Below are 19,759 nucleotides of genomic sequence, written 5' to 3'. Positions count from 1 at the left end.
GAGCACAAGGAGAGAAAGAACAACCCCTTATCTATTGCCAAAGTTTATAGAAGAAGATAATATGAAAGAAATAGAGAGTAGTATTAAATGACTGAGAGTATTTTTCAAGTGATTGTTTTTGGTGTGTGTAGAACAATGGAAAATCCAGTCCTTTTTATAGTAGAAAATTCAACACTCTTACAATGAAAATTAATCAAATTAAATATAAGTTACAAATATAATAATGAGATTAAATTTTACAATGAATCTGAAAATTAAAATTGATGGCCTGTTGGTGTAATCACTTTGCAAACACCAAGCAGCAACCTGCAGAACAACTTGAGCTCCATTACAATGTATATCTTCACAGTACTTGTCAACTACATCCATCCAGACTCAGCAAATGCCTTCCCTCATCCGATCGAGATTGCTCAAAAGTTTTCCAGCCACAGAATTTCCAGAATCACAGTAGTAGCCAACGCTATAAGCTTCAACTTTCTTGAAACCCTAGCTAACAGTCCTGATGCTAATTTCTGCCGGGAACCGAAGTGTCAAGTCCGATGATCAAAGGATTGCAAAACATCTGAGTTGTTTAATCGAAGAGAACACAGCTCTCACTTTCTGTCATATTTAAGCCTACAACAGACGTTCCTTCAGTGTTTGTAGACCATGCAAGTTACCTGAAAATTTTTTAATTACAATCTGATGTGAGTTTCTTGGTTGCATTGATCCTGAATGGATTGTTACTATTATCGGACAAGACAACCAGAGGGAATCCTATTGTACTAGAACTGATACCTCCAGTCACATACCACTGGCATATTTTGTAAGAAAAGTTCCTCTGAGAAGGGTGATTCTGCCGGTCGAACCATCGGTAAATGATGCAGCGTAGACTTCAGAATTCAGTCCAGGGACTAGAAAGGTCTATGGTTGGATAATCAGATGACTCACAGCTCGATCACCAAGACTACATGATAGATGAGAAATATGGTAAAGGAAATTTTTGAACGTGAAGTAATTTTAGCATTAGGAAGATGAAGAGTGAGTCCAAAGAAAATCTGCATAACGCTTCAGCATTATGGTAACAGCTCTAAACAAAAGAGAAGACTTCCCATTGCTCAAAAATCAAACTTTAGATGCAGTCAAATATGATTCAATTATAACTTTGTTGGCACAACTTTGTATCGTTTACTATCGTATCCTATTACTAGTCAACCATGCTCGTGCAAACTCATGGAAATCTGTCATAAAGATCTCGTAAAGTTATAAGCAGGGTTCGAGATACAAAAACAAATGAGTTTGTAAGTCAAACTTCTTTCTAATGCCTGTTATGCATAAACGGAAGTTATTTACGATTTTCAGGTGATTTAATTTGTGTCTATTTTTTTCACTCTCAAATACTTGCGAGACCCCTTCTCTTACTTGCATCTGCCAGTCTGAATGTGAACTCAGTGGAACCAATTTCTGAACAAGTAACACAGAAGTGATCTCCTTTTCTGCAACATAGAAGAGCTTGCATTGGTGTGGTGTGAACTATGCTAGTTCCAATAATGGTGATGGTGCTTGACAATGAAATAGTCCCTTGCTCCACCAAGGCTGGGTTCTAGGTCAATCCTTATACTATGCTTGTCTGATCAACGTTCTTTAAGACTGGGTTGAGCTCTTCCAACAAGGTAAATTTTGTCTTTTGAAGCTTGGTTCTTGGGTTGATCTTTGACCTAATGTGACATTGACTATAGGAATCAATTCTCATTATGTAAGAAATAGTAGGAAGTCAGCAATGACACATTTATAAATTTATAATATAATTGCAAAAATTGCACATTTAAATCTCTAACTTGTAGCAACAGTTATTCGTCCTTAACCTACAAAACTAACTGTAATGGTGTTCGACCATTAACATGTTTGACAAATTGGTTCCTTTAGGTGATTACCAAACCACCACCTGAACATACTGCGTTGGCTCGAGCAAATTCTTAAGCTAATTGAAAGAAAAAGACTGGCATACCTTGCTGCCATTTTCTGTCCTGATAGAAGCTAGAGTTCTATACTAATCTAATCATGTTTTGCAATACCTTATAATTGTACAATTTTCATAAATGCACAGTGGCGAAACTTAAATCTAAGAGATGTCCAATCATATTCTAACAATTACTATATATTTTTATTTCAACAAAAATTTAAATACAACATTCTAAGTAACATATATGTAAAAACCATAATTAAAACCCGAAATTTTGATGCCTATAGTTTGTGGAGGATTAACTGTGCGCCGTGCTGAGGTTGAAGTGTTAAAACAGTGTAAGGAGCATGCACATAAGATATAGAAAGCTCGAAAGAATAATTCTGTAAAATCATCGCGAGTGCCATCTTCGCTTCTAACATTGCGAAATTCTGGCCAATGCATATACGAGGTCCCCAACCAAAGGGAAAATACGAGAACTGATCCTTTGTTGCCTTTAAGACTCCTTCGTTGAACCTCTCTGGGTTGAATTCCTTTGCATCATCGCCCCATATTTTGGAGTCGTGGTGCAATGAAATTGCTGGCAGTAAGAGCAGCACACCAGCCGGAAGGAATATGTTTTCAAATTTGGCAGCCTTGTGAGTTATTCGAGTGAGCATTAATGCAGGCGGGTATAATCTTAGAACCTCGTGGAAAATCATTGTTACCTACAAAAAAATGTTGAAATGGATAACATAATATAGAACTGCAAGAATATAAGAGAACTAATGAGTAAATAAATGAGAATTACTTACTATTCTCAGGCGATTTAACTCATCAAAATCTGGTTTTCCTTTTCCAAAAACTTGTAAGATCTCGTCTCTTGCACGGACTTGCCAATCCATATTCTTACTCAATAAAATCATCGTCCAAACCAGCAAGGACGAGGTTGTCTCCTGCCCGGCAAGATAGAAAAGTTTGCACTCTTCAGTGACCTCCTTTAATGTAATCCCATGCTTGCTCCCATATTGATGGATTTCCTTGAAATTCGATTCTAACAATATACCTAATAAATCATCAGAACTAGCTTCACCTGCCTCTATTGCCTCTATTCTTTTTCTAATTATGCCTAGTACTGATGATTCGACTTCCTTTGCAATTTCCTTCATTCTTCTATTGGCTTTAGTCGGCAAAAACCTATGCGTAAAGTAAAAATAAGTCATGAACTGTCTTTTATTGTATTATGAATTACAAACAGAAGGAATTAACGAAGAAAAAAGTAATTGAACCTCCATCCCGGGATTATAAAAGAATTTCTTGCTTGTGTGATAAGCTCTGCTTGTTCTGTTTGTAGTTCAAATATCTTTCTTCCTTCTTCGTAGTTACTGCCAAATGCAGTGCGTGAAATCGCGTCACTTGTCAAAGTTTGAATGTAAGGACTCACGTCTAATTCACTTGATCTTTCACTAGGTACAATCTTGTCCCATTTGCCCAACATCTCACAGCAACTCAAGTAAAATGATGGTAACATGTGCTGTACAACACAATAGATAAATGTACATCGAATCAGTGTACTGAGATGAGAGGATTTGGCACAAAGATCACAAATTGAGATCAAGCGCAAGAGTTACCTTTAGCTTCTCAAGGTGAAAAGCAGGATTGATCAATCTTCTATGCTTAGCCCATTTATCTGTTTCATAGGTAGCTAGTCCTTGTACGAGCAATTTAGCTACTGGAGGAGAAGGCGGCTTCTGAAAAATATAACTTTTTGACAAAATCTCTCTTATAATCACCGGGTTCGTGATAAGTGCTGCAGGTCTCGGCCCAAACCATAAAAAGGAATTCTCACCTGCAAGTTACAGACCTCAATGTAATATGCACAAATCTTCGATTCTATAAGAAATAAAAATAGAACCCCCCTTCCAAAAATTCAAAAAGGGAAAAAAAAAAAAAAAAAATTGAAGCACGGCGCCTTCTACTATATTGCAGAGGATTAGGCAGTACCCAATTAATATAAAATACAGACATGACTTGATCCTGTGATTCATGACTCGAAACTAAAATCATCAACATACAATTTTCAAAATATAATTCCTTTTCCGTTTTTCAAGAAATTTAACATTATACATATAAATGAAATTTATTACACAGCTTAATTACAAGTTATAAGCAGTAAAAACAGAACTTTATTTTATTTTTGAAGTTACATGTACAAAGACTGAACTACAAAATCACGATTTTATAGTAGCTTATTTCATTATAAATACTGTAATTTATACAATAATTTAGCAAAATTAGGATTTATTTTTCAATCATACCGTAGTTCTTGACAGCTTTGTGGATGAAGGGCATTACTCTGGGCATAATATCATTAGAGAAATCGATGGGCTTCGACTTAGCTTCATTTGCCATCTTCATCATCTCTTTGAAGTCTCCAAACAACAATTTATACGGGTTTCCAGTGAAACCCTGCTGTCTGAGGCATCTCTCAAGCTTCTTTGGCCTAAACCAAACCCAGTTCAAGATTTTCCATGCATAAATCAAGAAAATAACTGCACAACATACTGCAACTGAGTTCTGCAATATCTCCATATCTTAGTGTGTGTTTGTGTGTGAGAGACAGAGGATGGGGAGAGATAAGGGAGTTTTAATAAGAAAATTGCTGCGTACGATGTAGAAAATTAAATAAATTTAATTTGATTTCAACCATATACATGATGGTGATCAAAACAAAGTGACAAAAACTGGTGACGCAAATTTTCTGGAAAATATTTTTTGTCAAATTGAAAGGGAATTAATTCTAAAATTTTGTAGTTTGTAAAAAGACCCTTTTAAACACCAAAATATTATAAGTTAATAAAAAATTCCATTAAAACTTATCTTCTCCTTCCCACCTGCCATTGTTTTATTTTTTATTTTTTATGGTGACTTAAGTGTCCGAACTTCGACCAATTAATTCTGAGGAGTGACAGCCTTCTCCCCTGTCATTGTTGTCCCTTCCTTCGGTGGTCACTTAAGTTGACTAACTACTTGGTCACTAAACTTCAAATTTTTTCGAAATGGTCTCACATCTTTCAAACATTTTACTCGTTCGTAGCAATTTCATTTCTTCCTTTTTTTTCTTTTTTTTTTGGGTCAAATTCTTTGGATTTATGAAATCATAATCCAGGTCTTTTCAACTTCTTTAGCACTCTCCAACACTTTACACCACCATTAACATTGATGGCCTGTTGGTGTAATCACTTTGCAAACACCAAGCAGCAACCTACATAACAACTTCAGCTCCATTAGACTGCATAACTTCATTGTAGTTGTCAACTACATCCAGCCAGACTCAACAAATGCCTTCCTTCATCCGTTCGAGATTGCTCAAAATTTTTCCTGCCACACAATTTCCAAAATCAGAATACTTGCCAATGCTATAAACTTCAACTTTATGTCGGGAATTTACTTAATCATGCACTGTAAAATTTAAACAAAATTTCAATTCTCACCCAGGATCTGCTTTGTGTTTAGATAAAAATGGTGGTAAATTTAATTGCTAGTGCATGGAGTAAAATCGGTTCTCATATACAATATATGTGATTTACACCGGATTCACGTTTATCGTATTAAGCAATTGCTTACCGTATTTGGCAGTTCAATTCACCTTATATGGCAGCTTACTGTATATGTCAGGCAGCTCACCGTATTTGATAACTTACCGTATATGCCAAGCAGCTTACCGTATTTGGCAATGACATAACAACAGAATTTGCAGAAATTTTGTGATAACTTAAACAACACAAGTTTTAGACAAACTATTTGTTTTCATAAAATAATTTAAATAACACATAATTTGAATTTCCATAAACACGATTTCATATCCCTGTTCGTATATACAAAATATTGTCTAAATTGTGAGAATTAAAACGAACTAAACTACTTGAATAAGTACAACAATTATATTATTTGCAGAAACACAAAAGTAATATAAATTCCAGAAAATAGAGATTTAAACTGAAAGTTAAATAAATCTGGAAAGCATATAAATCTGCAAATAAAGAAATGCACAGAGATTTAAACTGGAAAGCATATAAATCTGAAAATAGACTTTTAACTCGAGGTTTGTGTAATCGCAGTTTCCTTAAAATAGATTCGCCCCCTCACCGTAAGTGCTTGAAGTCTAGTCTGAACGTCTGTTTTCCAGGATACAATAGCAAAATCAGCAGAATCTGAACACTACAGAAACTACTCCGACGAACCGATTTGTCGTCTGAACAATATCACCACCACGACAACTTCACTGGACAGAAAGAAGATGACGACAAAATTTGGGAATTTTTCATGCAAAGAGAATTTCACGTGTTTTCTGGTGAGATTTTTCATATGTTTAGTTGTTGAAAACTTGAAATTTAATATAGCATAAATCTGTCATTAAATCTATGGCAATTAACATTGGAGTCACTTCAATTTTTGGGAGTTTTGGAAGTTTTAAAAACTCAAAAATCAGTGGAGAAAGCAAAAAAAAAATTGCAGAACGTGGGCTCTCCAAAGAGGCCAATTTTTGCTCCATTCGGTTCAACATTCGTATACGCAGGTCGTGCCCGTGCACAAGTTCAAGATCTGAAGGCAATTTCGGTCCGAAATTTGCACCCCCTGTACGCACATGGAGAGAGCCTCTATGCCACACATGATTACATCTTTCCAATTTATAGCTATATTTAAAGTGGTTCTTACTTTCATATTTTTCCTATGTGGGACTAACTTCAATTTTTTTCCACATAATCATTTTCCAATGGTCATCTTTGAGCTCCAATTTCTTATTCACCCAAATTTCATTTTTGGCAAATAAATATATGATTTTGATGCTCTCACGAAGGAGAACACGAATCAACTTTGATCTTCCAAATTGGACCAATGAGTCCCACCGAAAATTATGCCAAAAGTGAGCCATTTACTCATTTTTTCCAACAAAAAACTGTGATAGAAATTATATCTTTATTGAATTCTACGAACTTCTTTACTTTTCTTGAACTCAAACAATCACGATGTGTAATCTACAGCTATCTAATTATCCAGCTTTCAATGAAAATTCACGCAGAGAATAAGATTGAGAAAACTAGGTTTTTTACTTTTCTTGTGTTAGCAAGAATATGAATTTTCTCTATAGTTTTTCAAATCCTATCGGCCTATTAATATAAGTTCAAACGTGCTTAACCCGATCCAATATTTAATTAATCTAATTAATTAGATCTTGTGCATGAATTAATTAATTAATTCATTCATTCATGTTTATTAATAAGCAACTCAATAAATTAATTATCCAGCACTTAATTAATTAATTGGCCAATCTCATTATTCTAGTTCTCCTTTAGTGTGTAACCCAATAGGTTCTAATCACGTTATCTAACGACGTGAATTATTATTTTGATTTAATCAAAATCGAATGTCACGTAATATGACAAATCAAACTTGTTCATTTACCATAAAACTATAATCCTTTCGTCAATATGATTCAATCAATTACGAGATATAAATACGTGTCAGTGTCAATTATTGATCATATAATTCATTTCATTATTAAGTCAATGTAAGTCGAAAACTCATTTTCGACTTATGAGTACACATTGGCCAAGGATTTCGTTATCAACTTAACTGGATGAAATGTAAATTATAATCTTTTACTAATTAAGTGTGACGAATCTAAGGCACTATGATAACCTCAAGTCAAATGACAAATTTTACTACGGAACGTTAGAGATTAACTACCAACACTTAAATAGTTATCCATGAGGAATCTCGCAGGGGGTCTCCAAGGTTTTGTTCTATAACAAAACATTCACTTGTTCATTTAAGTGTCACTTTAGCTTGTGAGATCAGCTACTTACTTTACAACTAAAAAATGTCACATGTGATAGTTTATTCGTAATAAAGATATCTTTATCTCATTATTATTTATGACCACATATAATTTAAAATTCAATCATATATTATATCTCACAATCTCAACTCTTAGTAATTAACCAATTACAAAAATTTGAATTTATGAACTCTATTATTTAATTTAATTGAATATTAAATTGCATCAAGTATTTATTAAAAGTGCTTTTGTTCAAAGTTGATTAGACCTAAGGTATAACACTTATGCTTTCTTGAAACACTAACAGCTTTTGTCCTGATGTTTTGCAATGATCAAAAGATTGCAAAACATCTGAGTTATTTAATTGAAGAGAGCAAGGTCAACACTTTCTGTCATATTTAAGCCTACAACAATGTTCCTGCACTATTCGTTAACCATGCCAATGTACATCAACCTTTTTTAGCCCCTATTTGACCCCCATTACTTGAACATGAAAATGGGGGAAATAGTATTTTTTAGAAAAATGAATGGTTGAAAAAGAATGAAAAGTTTTCGATTTACGTGTAATATTATTTTATGGAAGATTGTGTGGTTGAAAATAGGAGAGAGAAAAATGGAATGTAATGTAATTTAATTTAATGGGAATCAAACAGGAGCTTAATTGCAATCTGATGTGAGTTTCTAGGTTGCATCGATCCTGAATGGATTATTACTATTATCGGACAAAACAACCAGAGGGAATCCTATAGTACTAGAACCGATAACTCCACTGTCTTCCAATAATAAAGATGGTAAAGATATAGTTTTCACAAACAATAAGCATATTTTGGACTAAAAAGTTCCTCCAAGAAGGGTGATTCTAAAGGTTGAGCAATTAGTAAATGATGCAGCATGTACTTCAGTTGACTCAGAGCTAACCAAGACTAGATGATAGATGAGAAATACGGTAAAGGAAATAATCGAACGTGAAGTCATTTTAGCATTAGCAAGATGAAGAGTGTCTGACAAAAAAATATGCATTACACTTCAGCATTATAGTATCAGCTCTAAACAAAGGAAAAGACTTCTCATTCTACAAAAATCAAACATTAGTTGCAACCCTGTCATAGGCTTTTGCCATATCAACCTTCATCAGTATATTACCACCTCTTACCTTTTTGTGTAAACCATGCACCATATCCTGAGCTATAGAGATATTATCAAAGATACATCTTCCACGAACAAAAGCCGCTTGTTCCCATGAAATGATAAGTAGGGGAGCTAATCTAGCGACCATAATCTTTGACAACACCTTATAAATCATTGAGCACAAATTGAAGGGCCTAAACTGAGCTAAACTGCTAGGGGCTTCCACCTTAGGAATGAGGACAATGTTAGTAGCACCCAGAGCCGTAGTCAATGGGATTTCGCCAAAAAATTCTTTTGCCACTTCCAACTGATCCTCTTTGATGATGTCCCAAGCATGAACAAAAAAACTGGCACTAAAACCAGCAGGCTGGACTACTATACTAAGAATGGACCATAGAGCCTCTTTAACCTCTTCCAACCCAGGCGTTTTGCACAGAGAGACATTATCTGTTGCTGTAATAGCTGGTTGTAAAAGTTCCATTTCCAAATTTGCCACACTAACGGGAGAGACAGATAGCAATGATTTAAAAAATTGAATTCCTCCTTGCACTTTATCTGTAGATTGCAATGCCAACTCATGTGATCAGTCCTCAGACTTTTTATTTTATTTCTAACACTAGCATGGAAAAACTTAGTGTTAGCATCCCTCCATCAACCATTTAATACGAGATTTTCGTTTCCAAAAGATCTCCTACCTTTCAAGCCATCTTTTGTGACTTATGTTTAACAAGAGCATGTTCAAGATAGATCAAGTTATCCTCCATATAACTCAATTCTTGTTGGACTTTTCCGAACACCTCTACATTCCATTGACGCAATGAAATTTTTAAAGGTTGTAACTTCCTAGAAATCTTTACCATATGAGAGCCATCAACTTTCATTTTCCACACCTGCTTGACCAATGGCAAAAAAACTCTCATGCGTGCACTACATACTAAGAAAAAAGAAAAGGCTTAGACCCATGTAACTCTCCTCCAGCATGGGACAATGATCAGATGAGGTTCTATCCAAATAAGCCAAAGAAATCTCTTAGACCTGATTTCTAAATGATTCGTTAACCAGAACCCCTATCCAACCTTGCCCATATACGACAAAGTGTTTGACTGCCATTACACCACGACAACTTGGACCATCAAAAGGAATATCCATCAAACCCACATCATGAATAACATTATTAAATTCCAGCTTTCCACTTGTAGAGGGCAACAAACCCCCTACCCATTCTTCATCAGACCGCAATATATTAAAATCACCCCCAACAAACAAAGTATCCGCACCACAGTCCAAATCACGTAACTGGTCCCAAAGCTTTCTCATATGAACTTGAAGAGAATTAGCATATACAAAGGAGCCAAGAACACGAAGTCCATCGCTAGAAACCATCCAGACAGAATTTGAGATGACTCCTGATTCTGATCAAATTCTATATCGCAAGCCCAAAAAAGCCATATTTTACCACCATAATCAATATTAGAGCAAAAGTTTTCAAAATAATTTCCTTGCCTAACGACCAATTTTTTTCCAGAGATAAAAAATGTCTCCAAATTTCCCAGGATGGAAAGCTTATATTGTCTATTTAACTGCATTAAACGACTCTTTGATGAAAAAACCCCTCTAGCATTCCAAATAATAACATTCATCATATTAAAAAAAATTTATTCCCAAGACCACCTTCTTCCTGTTACCTCCCATTTTTCTTTTTCAATGGAGCTAATATTTCTGGGTCAGTTTCATATGTAACAATAGCAGGCACTTCTAATTCATTACCTGGATCACCATCAGACATAGTCAGGTCTGGATGTTTCAGCTTCCTCAAATATCCTGATTCCTCCTCACATATCTCTTGAGATGTGTGCTGTTTTCAGTTTGAGACAAGGCATTAACTGTGTGTTCTTCTCGTGTCCTAACTACCATTTCTGATCCAGTCTTATTAATAACCTCCTTGAGAATTATTTTGATCATATAGCCTCATTTCATCTTCTCTGATCACTCTGTCAGCTATGCTCTCCAACACATCCATCACAAGAGCATATTGTATAGCCTCTACATCTCACTTCACAATCGCGTGATCAAGCAGTAATTCATTTCACCCCACCTGTTCATCTTCCAGGTATTGTACCTTACACATCCTTATTTACTTCACCAACATATCCATCAATCTATGTATCTTCCGCCCTGCCTTTACCTCCTACCACAAATTCTCCCGCCTGTGCCACATCTGTCAAAATTCCTGCAGCCTTGTTCAGTTTCCCAGCACATGTACCAGCCGTTACCTGAGAACTCTCCATGTCGTCATCCCCTACGATCTGTTTATCCTTTCTAATGTCTCAATTTTCAGCCAAACTTTTATTCACAATGCCCTCAGAATATGATTCAATTATGACTTTGTTGGCACAACTTTGTATCATTTCCTGGCTTATACTATTACTAGCTTGGTTTCCCTTTTCAATAATATCCACAAAAGACAATTTTGAAAAGAAAAACTAGCACACAAACTAATCCCAAGTTCTAAAGGAGAAGATAAAGGCGGATAACTAAGAATTCAACCAATATAGACAAATGTCTCCAATAACCTTCAAGCAGTTTCTTTCTATTTCTCGATGAGTGTTGACCGTAAAAATTAATCAACAAATTCTCTCATCTAACCTGGGTTTTTCCTTTCCAGACTCTCTAATCTAATGCTCAAACAAGTGCAAGAGGAGATGTGGCTATTTAGGAGAAAGCTACTAAAATTTGCATGCCTTTTTTGGTCCCTGGCTATGCATATTTATACATTTCTAACAAGGCCTCCGGGGTAAATCAATCTTTTTTGTTGATGACACATGGCAGTTATTGATTGGCCGTTTACTAACTAAATTTGTTATCTATTCAAGTTTTATTCACCATTCTAATCTCCATGCTTTTATTAAGTACGTTGGCTCGCCTTATTTGTTCAAGATTACTTATGAGGCTTCATGCTATCAATGCTTATTAGTCTTTCTTCCGAGTTTCGTATCTATTTTGGGCCGTATAGAAAGCTCACTTAGGCACATAGACTCATTTGTAATATTTAGAGGAAATTATAGAAAAGCAGGTGTTTAAATTTTCTAATTCAAAATTCAGGTGCAAGGTTTATTTAAGCAAAAATCAGGCATTAATTCAATTTATCCACTAATACCACTACAAAACCTAAATTATTTCCCCTCACTCTTTCACTCTTCTCACTTAACAGTAGGAGTGTCGCCCTTGGAAGAGAGTCTCCGACGACAGAGGTGTTACCGTCAAAGTTGAACCACCTGCGTGGCGGCGTCACCACCAGAGAGAACTGTCATGAGTAGCGGCGTTGAATGTGTATTTGTTGGTATGCCCTGATGTGATCGACCAGATGATTTGAGCACCGCACACTCCTTTCTCCCTAATCTCTCCTCTCTAAACATAGCGACGTCGGCAGCGATGTTACCGCCAGAGTCGAAACACCTACGCAGCAGCCTCACCATCGGAGAGAACCGTCACACGATGTTGAATGGGATTTGTTGGTGTGCCCTAATCTAAGCTACAATTTTTAGATCGGAGCAATGATTTGAGCACTGTGCACATCAGTGCTGAGCCGTGGTTTTGGGGTGGAGGATTTTTTAGGTGGGGATTGTGGTTGTGGTGTGGCAGTGTCGGTGGCGTGGTTGAATTGTTGGTGGTGAGGGTACTAAAGGCGATGTGTCGGTTTGTTTCGTTGGTGCCATGTGTCATATGTCGGTTTGTTTTTGTCAAGAGGTGGTGGCGGCGATGGTGTTGTCTACTGTGTAACTGGAGGAGGCAGTGGAGAGGGGTGGTCACAAATTGTTAGCAGTGGTCACAATTTGTGGCCTCAGTATTGGTCGTCGATGGGGATCGAGGTGGGATGTTTTAGTGTATGTGACCAACAATTTGTTAATTTGTAATCCACAATCTAATTGTGACCTAAAAATTCTAAAATCTGTGACTTAAAAGTAATTTTTTTGATATTTGACCAATTAATTTGATGATATATGATCAATAAATAAATCTGTGACCTTTAAGTACGTATCTGTGACCATGAATCGTAAAATTGTGACCTTAATATATTTCATTAATAAATATTTTAAATTAATTAACTAATAAACTTGATTTTTGTATTTTATAAATTTAAGACTTGGTTTTTGAAGTCTCCATACTTAATACAGAATTTATGAATTTTTTCCTAATATTTATTGATAACGAGTTCAAAAGAAGTATACAAATAAAGACTAGTTTACAAGAGAAACTGAGTGGCAAAAGATTCATGGATTGAAATTTTGAACAAGACAGAAATCTGAGATATATGTGGAATATTGTGCTGCAAGAGGAACTTGTTTTAAAGAGTTCTCCATATATTTTCAAGATTTCTACATCACCCTTTTTTAATTAATCTTGTCTCATACTTGAATGACTCTACTATCCTAAAAAAATAATAATAATAAATCATTATTTCTCCTCTGTCTAAGACGTTTTTTAGTAATTTCAGGAGCATGTGAAAATTATCACCCTCTCAATTTGTTAATTGTTACTTTGAATACTTTCTGAAAGTAACTTTGTTACTTTATTCTTTCATATCCTAATATCGATGTTTACATGATCATCAATAGAATATGGGTTCTCCCCTATCCAATGCACAACTTGCATATGCGATAACGCTGTAAGAAAATAAGTCACTAGTGGATGAAACTAATTGTATAAGTTTTATTCAAATACAATAGCCGACTATTGAAATTAATAACCACATGGCAAACGATTTCAATTTATCAAAAAAAATTCCGTTTCAGAATTTTCTACCGACTGGAAAAAAAATGTTTTGCAACATAAAATCAGAAATATAAGTTAACTGCAAGCTAAAACTATAAACGATGAATCAGGAAGCTGCACACTATGAAACTACAAACTGCATGAATTAAATAGTAATGCGAAAATAATCTGCAGAAATAAATGGAGACTGATGCGAAAAAGAATCTGCAGAAATAAATGGAAATTGAAACTGCAAGGATAAACTAAATCTGCAAAGAAACTACACGAATTGCAACGAAATAAATATGCAGAAAGAAAACCCAAACTGCAGCAGATTTCAAACCGAGGCATGTGCGTGCACAGTTTTCTTAAGACAGTTTCGCCTCCTCACCATAGGTGCTGGAGGTTCAATTCAAGCAGCTGTCTCCCAGGATACAACGGTAATAAGCAAAATTCGAGCACTGCGGTCCTACTCCAACGAACTGCATGTGACTGGAAGGGAACAGAAACTACACTGTATGGAAATTGGAACCGGAAAAAACAACACTGCGTGAAAAACTGGAAGAATATTTTCGTATAGAGAGAGAAATTTTTGTTCGTGTATTGAATTGTTGGAGTGAGCGTCCCTTATATAGACTGAGTCCTGTCCATTGGAGTCACTGGAGTTACGACATTAACCATTGGAGTTTCAGCTTTTCAGTTCTAGCAATAAACATTGGGAGTTTCTGCAGTTTAGAAACTCAAAAGTCATTGGAGAAAGCCAAAAAATTTGACAAAACGTGGGCTCTCCGATGGGGCCGTTTTTGCCTTGTTCGGTCCGACATTCATGTGCGCAGGTCGCACCCGCACCCAAGTTCAAAGTCCGAAGGCCATTTCGATTCGTGATTTGCACCTCCCTGCTCGCGCACGTGGAAAGAGCCTCTATGCTACACATGATTACACATCTCCAAAGCATAGCCATATATAAAGTGGCTTAAGTTTCCTTGATTTTCCTACGTGGGATAAATGCATTTTTTCCCACAAAACCAACTTCCAATGACCAACTTTGAGCTCCAATTTCTCATTCACCCGAGCTTCATTTTTGGCACACAAATACATGAAATCGATGTTCTCGCGGAGGAGAACACATATCAACTTTGATATTCCACATTGGACCAATGGGTCCCATTGAAAATTGTGTCAAAAGTGAGCCGCTCACTCAAATTTTTCCAACAATCCCCCACATGAATGAAAATTCGGAGAGACATGAAACATGAGACACAAGACTTGGTGATAAAGTTCAGCGGTTGAATCCTGCATAGGATAGGTAGGTGTTACCCTTTGAACCTTCCCTTGTGAAAGCATATTTACTTTACTGACTGACCAGTACACACGATGTCCTTGAACGGTTCTGTCATTTGTGTAAACAATGATAAACCTCACATAGGATTTTTCCTAACACAATACAGTTCTCATTGTTATGTTCATTTTGGCCATGAACATATGCCTGGTTCTGTGAAAGTTCTTAAGAATTGAGCCCCACACAATTCTCTTAGAAGCGGCCCCACTTCTCTCTCACATAGGTGATTTCTTATTACAAGTAACCCGCATTACTTGGCTCGATTTACAACGCATAAGAATCATTAAAAGCCTATTGCTTAACCTTCAACCTTACGGGCATCACTGTTACATCATAGGAATGGACATGAGGTAATACCCCCACAGTGATTTTATCAAATCTTTACAGTTAGGTTTTCCCATTTAACCTAAATCTTGGGATCTCCAGTCAACTAGGTTGGGTTTTCCTTTGTAATGACATATTCTTTCAAGGGCTTAAGTCTCATTCCTTTCGATGATTTCATAACTAACTCTCTATTTAACCCTTTGGTTAGCGGATCCGCAATTTTATCTTTTGACCTTATATAATCAATAGTGACAACTCCAATTGAGAGTAGTTGTCTTATGGTATTGTGTCTACGACGTATATGTCTAGACTTACCATTATATATGTTACTCTGTGCCCTTCCTATTGTCGATTGACTGTCACAATATATGCAAATTGCTGGCACAGGTTTTGACCATCTTGGAATATCCTCTAAGAAGTTGCGCAACCATTCAGCCTCTTCACCACATTTATCTAGAGCTATAAACTCAGATTCCATCGTAGATCTGGCTATAACCGTTTGTTTAGAGGATTTCCACGATATGGCAGCACCACCCAATGTGAACACATATCCACTAGTAGATTTTGAGTCTTTTACATTAGATATCCAATTAGCATCACTGTATCCATCAATGATTGTTGGATATCTAGTATAATGTAATTCATAGTCACGAGTATATCTTAAATACCTTAGTACTCTTACAATTCCTTTCCAGTGATCAGCTCCTGAATTATTCATATATCTACTCAATTTACTGACTATGTAGGCTATGTCTGGTCTAGTACAACTCATTAAATACATTAGATTTTCGATAACTCTCGAGTATTCTACTTGAGAGATACTTTCTCCTCTGGTTTTAGACAGATGTTGACTCGTATCTATTGATGTTTTAGCCAAGCCAGTATCATCCTTATGGAATTTTCCTAAAATTTTGTCCACATAATGTGACTGACTTAGAATAAGCCCATTTGATGTTCTTGATATTTTCACTCCAAGTATAATACCAGCTAAACCCATATCTTTCATGTCAAATTTCGAGTTTAACATATTTTTAGTGGATTCAATCTTCTTATTGTCACTACCAACAATAAGCATGTCGTCAACGTAAAGACATAAGATGACATATCTATCTTTAGTGTATTTGACGTAAACACATTTGTCACATTCATTGATTTTAAATCCACTCTCAATCATGACATTGTCAAGTTTTTTATGCCATTGTTTTGATGCTTGTTTCAAGCCATATAGTGACTTCATCAGTTTACAGACTTTCTTTTTCTGTCCTGGTGACGAAAACCCCTCAGGTTGTTCAATGTAAATTTCTTCTTCTAAATCTCCATTTAGAAAGACAGTTTTAACATCCATTTGATATACTTTAAGATTTCGCAAAGCGTCAATCGCAAGTATCATCCTAATAGATGTTATTCTCGTCATCGGAGAATACGTATCAAAGTAATCAAGGCCTTCCCTTTGTTTGTAACCTTTAATTACTAATCTGGCCTTATACTTCTCGATAGTTCCATCTGCTTTCATTTTCCTTTTGAAAATCCATTTGTAGCCTAGTGTTTGCTTCCTGGAGGAAGATCCACTAGCTCCCATGTATGATTTTGTAGTACGGAATCTATTTCACTTTCAATGGCTTCTTTCCATTGAGGTCCTTCCGAGAAATTCACTGCTTCTTGATAACTTTGAGGTTCACTTTCTAGCATATAGGTCAAAAAATCAGAACCATAAGATTTTTCTGTCTTTTCCCGTTTGCTGCGTCTAACCTCAGTCGCCTCTTCTAATTCTTCGTTCTGACTGTTTTCAATCATTGTCTCATATGTTCACTTAGAGGAGCTTGTTTCCTCTTTGGATCTGTATGGAAATACTTTTTCAAAGAATGTAGCATTCCTTGATTCCATTATCGTGTTTTTGTGTATGTCTGGAATTAATCATACATAAGAAAGCGATACGCACTGCTATTATGTGCAGAGGCAATGAAGACACAGTCTATAGTTTTCGGGCCTATCCTTACCTTCTTTGGTGGTGAAACAGCCACTTTAGCAAAACACCCCCACACTCGCAAATGTTTATAGGTAGACATTCTTCCTTTCTATAACTCATAAGGGGTCTTTTCTGATTTCTTTCGGGGCACCTTATTTAAAAGGTAATTTGCTAATAACACGGCTTCCCCCCACATGCTCTGAAGTAACCCAGAACTTACGAGCATTGCATTCATCATCTCTTTTAAGGTACAATTTTTCCGTTCAACAACATCATTTTGTTGCGGTGAGTAAGAGGCGGTGGTTTCATGTATGATTCCGTGTTATGCACAGAATTCAGCAAATGGTGCTTCATACTCACCATCTCGATCACTTCGCAGCACCTTAATTTTCTTATTAAGTTGATTCTCAACTTCATTCTTATAGAGAATAAATTTCTCTATAGTTTCATCATTACTTTTAAGTAGATATACATAGCAGTATTTTGTACTATCGTCGACAAAAGTAATAAAATACTTGTTGCCACCTCTTGTTTGTACAAGTTTTAGATCACACACGTCACTGTGAACTAAATCTAGTGGTTCTGTGTTCCGTTTAATTGATTTAAATGATGATCTTGTCAATTTTGTTTCAACACAAGTTTCACACTTCTGTTTGGAATCGTTATTGAACTTAGGTATGCAGTTAGAGTTAACTAGTCTTCGTAAAGTATCATAGTTAACGTGTCCTAGTCTATCATGCCACAAATTGGAAGATTCAAGCAAATAAGCAGAAGAACTTGCTTTATTCATTTTTTATTTCACAACCATTACATTGAGTTTAAACATACCGTCGGAAACATAGCATTTTCTGACTAACATTTCACTTTTTGACAGAATGACTTTGTCTAACTCAAAAACAATGTGGAAACCATGCTTATTCAACAGCGACCCAAACACTAAATTCTTGCGAATTTTCGGCACATAAAGTACGTTTTTGAGAGTCAACTCCTTTCTCGAGATCATCTTCAGAACCACTTTTCCTTGACCCTTGATTTCAGAAGTTGCTGAATTTCCTATGAACAACTTCTCCACGTTCTCAACAGCTTCGAACGTATCAAACATCTCTTTATCAGAGCACACATGCCTTGTAGCACCGGTATCAATCCACCACTCTTTAGGGTTTGAACCCACCATATTTACTTCAGAAATGACTGCTGCGAGATTCAACTCCGACACATCTGTGCCATGTAGTCAACCACGTTCGCTTCTTTCTTCTTCTTCGGTAATCTGCACTCCGAAGACTTGTGACCCACTTTGTCACAATTGAAGCATTTCCCTTGGAATTTCTTTTTGACAATTCCAACTTTCGGTCCTTGCTTGGTTCTTTTGCCACCGGATGATCCAGACTTGTTTTTGTAGTTCTTACTACTTTGACCAAGCTCCACAACATTGGCTTTGGCCACACCAGGATTGAACCACTTCTTCTCGGAACTCTTGTTGTCTTCTTTGATTCGAAATCTAATAACGAGTTCTTCGACGTTCATTTCTTTTCATTTGTGTTTCAAATAGTTCTTGAAATCTTTCCACGTCGTGGGCAATTTTCCTATAATTGCAGTCACCTAAAAAGTTTCACTCAACATCATTCTTTCGGCATGAATTTCGTGAAGGATCACTTGGAGTTCTTGCACTTGACTGATAACAGTTTTGGAGTCCACCATCTTATAGTCTAGGAATTTGTCGACTATAAACTTTTTAACCCCGACATCCTCAGTTTTGTATTTTCGGTCCAAGGACTCTCACAATTCCTTAACAGTTTTCATGGTGTTACACACATTGTACAGCGCATCTGCTAGGCTGTTCATGATATTATTTCGGCACAGAAAGTCCGAATGCTTCCAAGCATCAAGTGCACTCAATGCTTGCACATCTCCCTCGCCCTCATTAAGCTTTGGAGTAGTTTCAGTCAAGAATCTCTCAAGATTCAAGGTGGTCAAGTAAAAAAGCATTTTCTGCCACCTTTTGAAATTCATGTCATTGAATTTCTCCGATTTTTCTCCATGATTAATCGAAACAGTTACAATTTGGCCAGTTTGGCTCACAACTTAACTTGGCATTCTAGCCACAGTGTGAGCCACAACGGAGCTTGGCTCTTGAGCCACATTAGAACCCACAGCCTGATTTCCAACGGGAACTTTTTGGGTCACATCCATGTTGTTCGATTCGGTTGCTATTTCTGAAAACAAACCAAATTTTAGTTCCAAGAAATTACAATTCAATGAAACAAAAAAAAAATGACTCTTGTTTTTGAAAACCAAATATTAGTTCCAAATAACTAAAATTCAGTTAAACCAAAAGCCAACTCTTGTTTTCCAAATTCAAAAAAACTATCTCAAACTTGTAAGAAAACAAGTCGCTAGTGGATGAAACCAATTGTATAAGTTTTATTCAAATGCAATAGCCAACTATTGAAATTAATAACCACAAGGCAAACGATTTCAATTTATCAA

At 36.1% G+C, this 19,759-nt stretch overlaps 1 protein-coding gene across 3 annotated transcripts in view; it reads right to left on the bottom strand.

Annotated features, from left to right (window-relative positions):
• LOC111370962 (cytochrome P450 CYP72A219-like) overlaps positions 1 to 4,612 on the bottom strand; it is a 16,820-nt gene extending 12,208 nt beyond the window's left edge. The window contains exons 1-5 of one of the 3 annotated variants that reach the window (XM_022992884.1): positions 4,240 to 4,612; positions 3,553 to 3,770; positions 3,211 to 3,455; positions 2,737 to 3,118; positions 2,117 to 2,649 (exon numbers count right to left, since the gene is read on the bottom strand). In XM_022992884.1, the coding sequence (XP_022848652.1) occupies positions 2,224 to 2,649; positions 2,737 to 3,118; positions 3,211 to 3,455; positions 3,553 to 3,770; positions 4,240 to 4,513 (1,545 nt within the window). In that variant the 5' untranslated portion in view covers positions 4,514 to 4,612 and the 3' untranslated portion in view covers positions 2,117 to 2,223. Of the gene's footprint in view, positions 1 to 2,116; positions 2,650 to 2,736; positions 3,119 to 3,210; positions 3,456 to 3,552; positions 3,771 to 4,239 lie in introns of those variants that run through there. The other 2 variants (XM_022992885.1, XM_022992886.1) reach the window with 2 other exon arrangements.
• Between the last annotated feature and the right edge of the window lie 15,147 nt (positions 4,613 to 19,759).

The sequence above is a fragment of the Olea europaea genome, chromosome 21 (assembly GCF_002742605.1).
Source record: "Olea europaea var. sylvestris chromosome 21, O_europaea_v1, whole genome shotgun sequence".
Classification (NCBI taxonomy): Eukaryota; Viridiplantae; Streptophyta; class Magnoliopsida; order Lamiales; family Oleaceae; genus Olea; species Olea europaea.
Note: the sequence above shows the minus strand (reverse complement) of the source record. Positions and strands in the feature narration are given on the sequence as shown.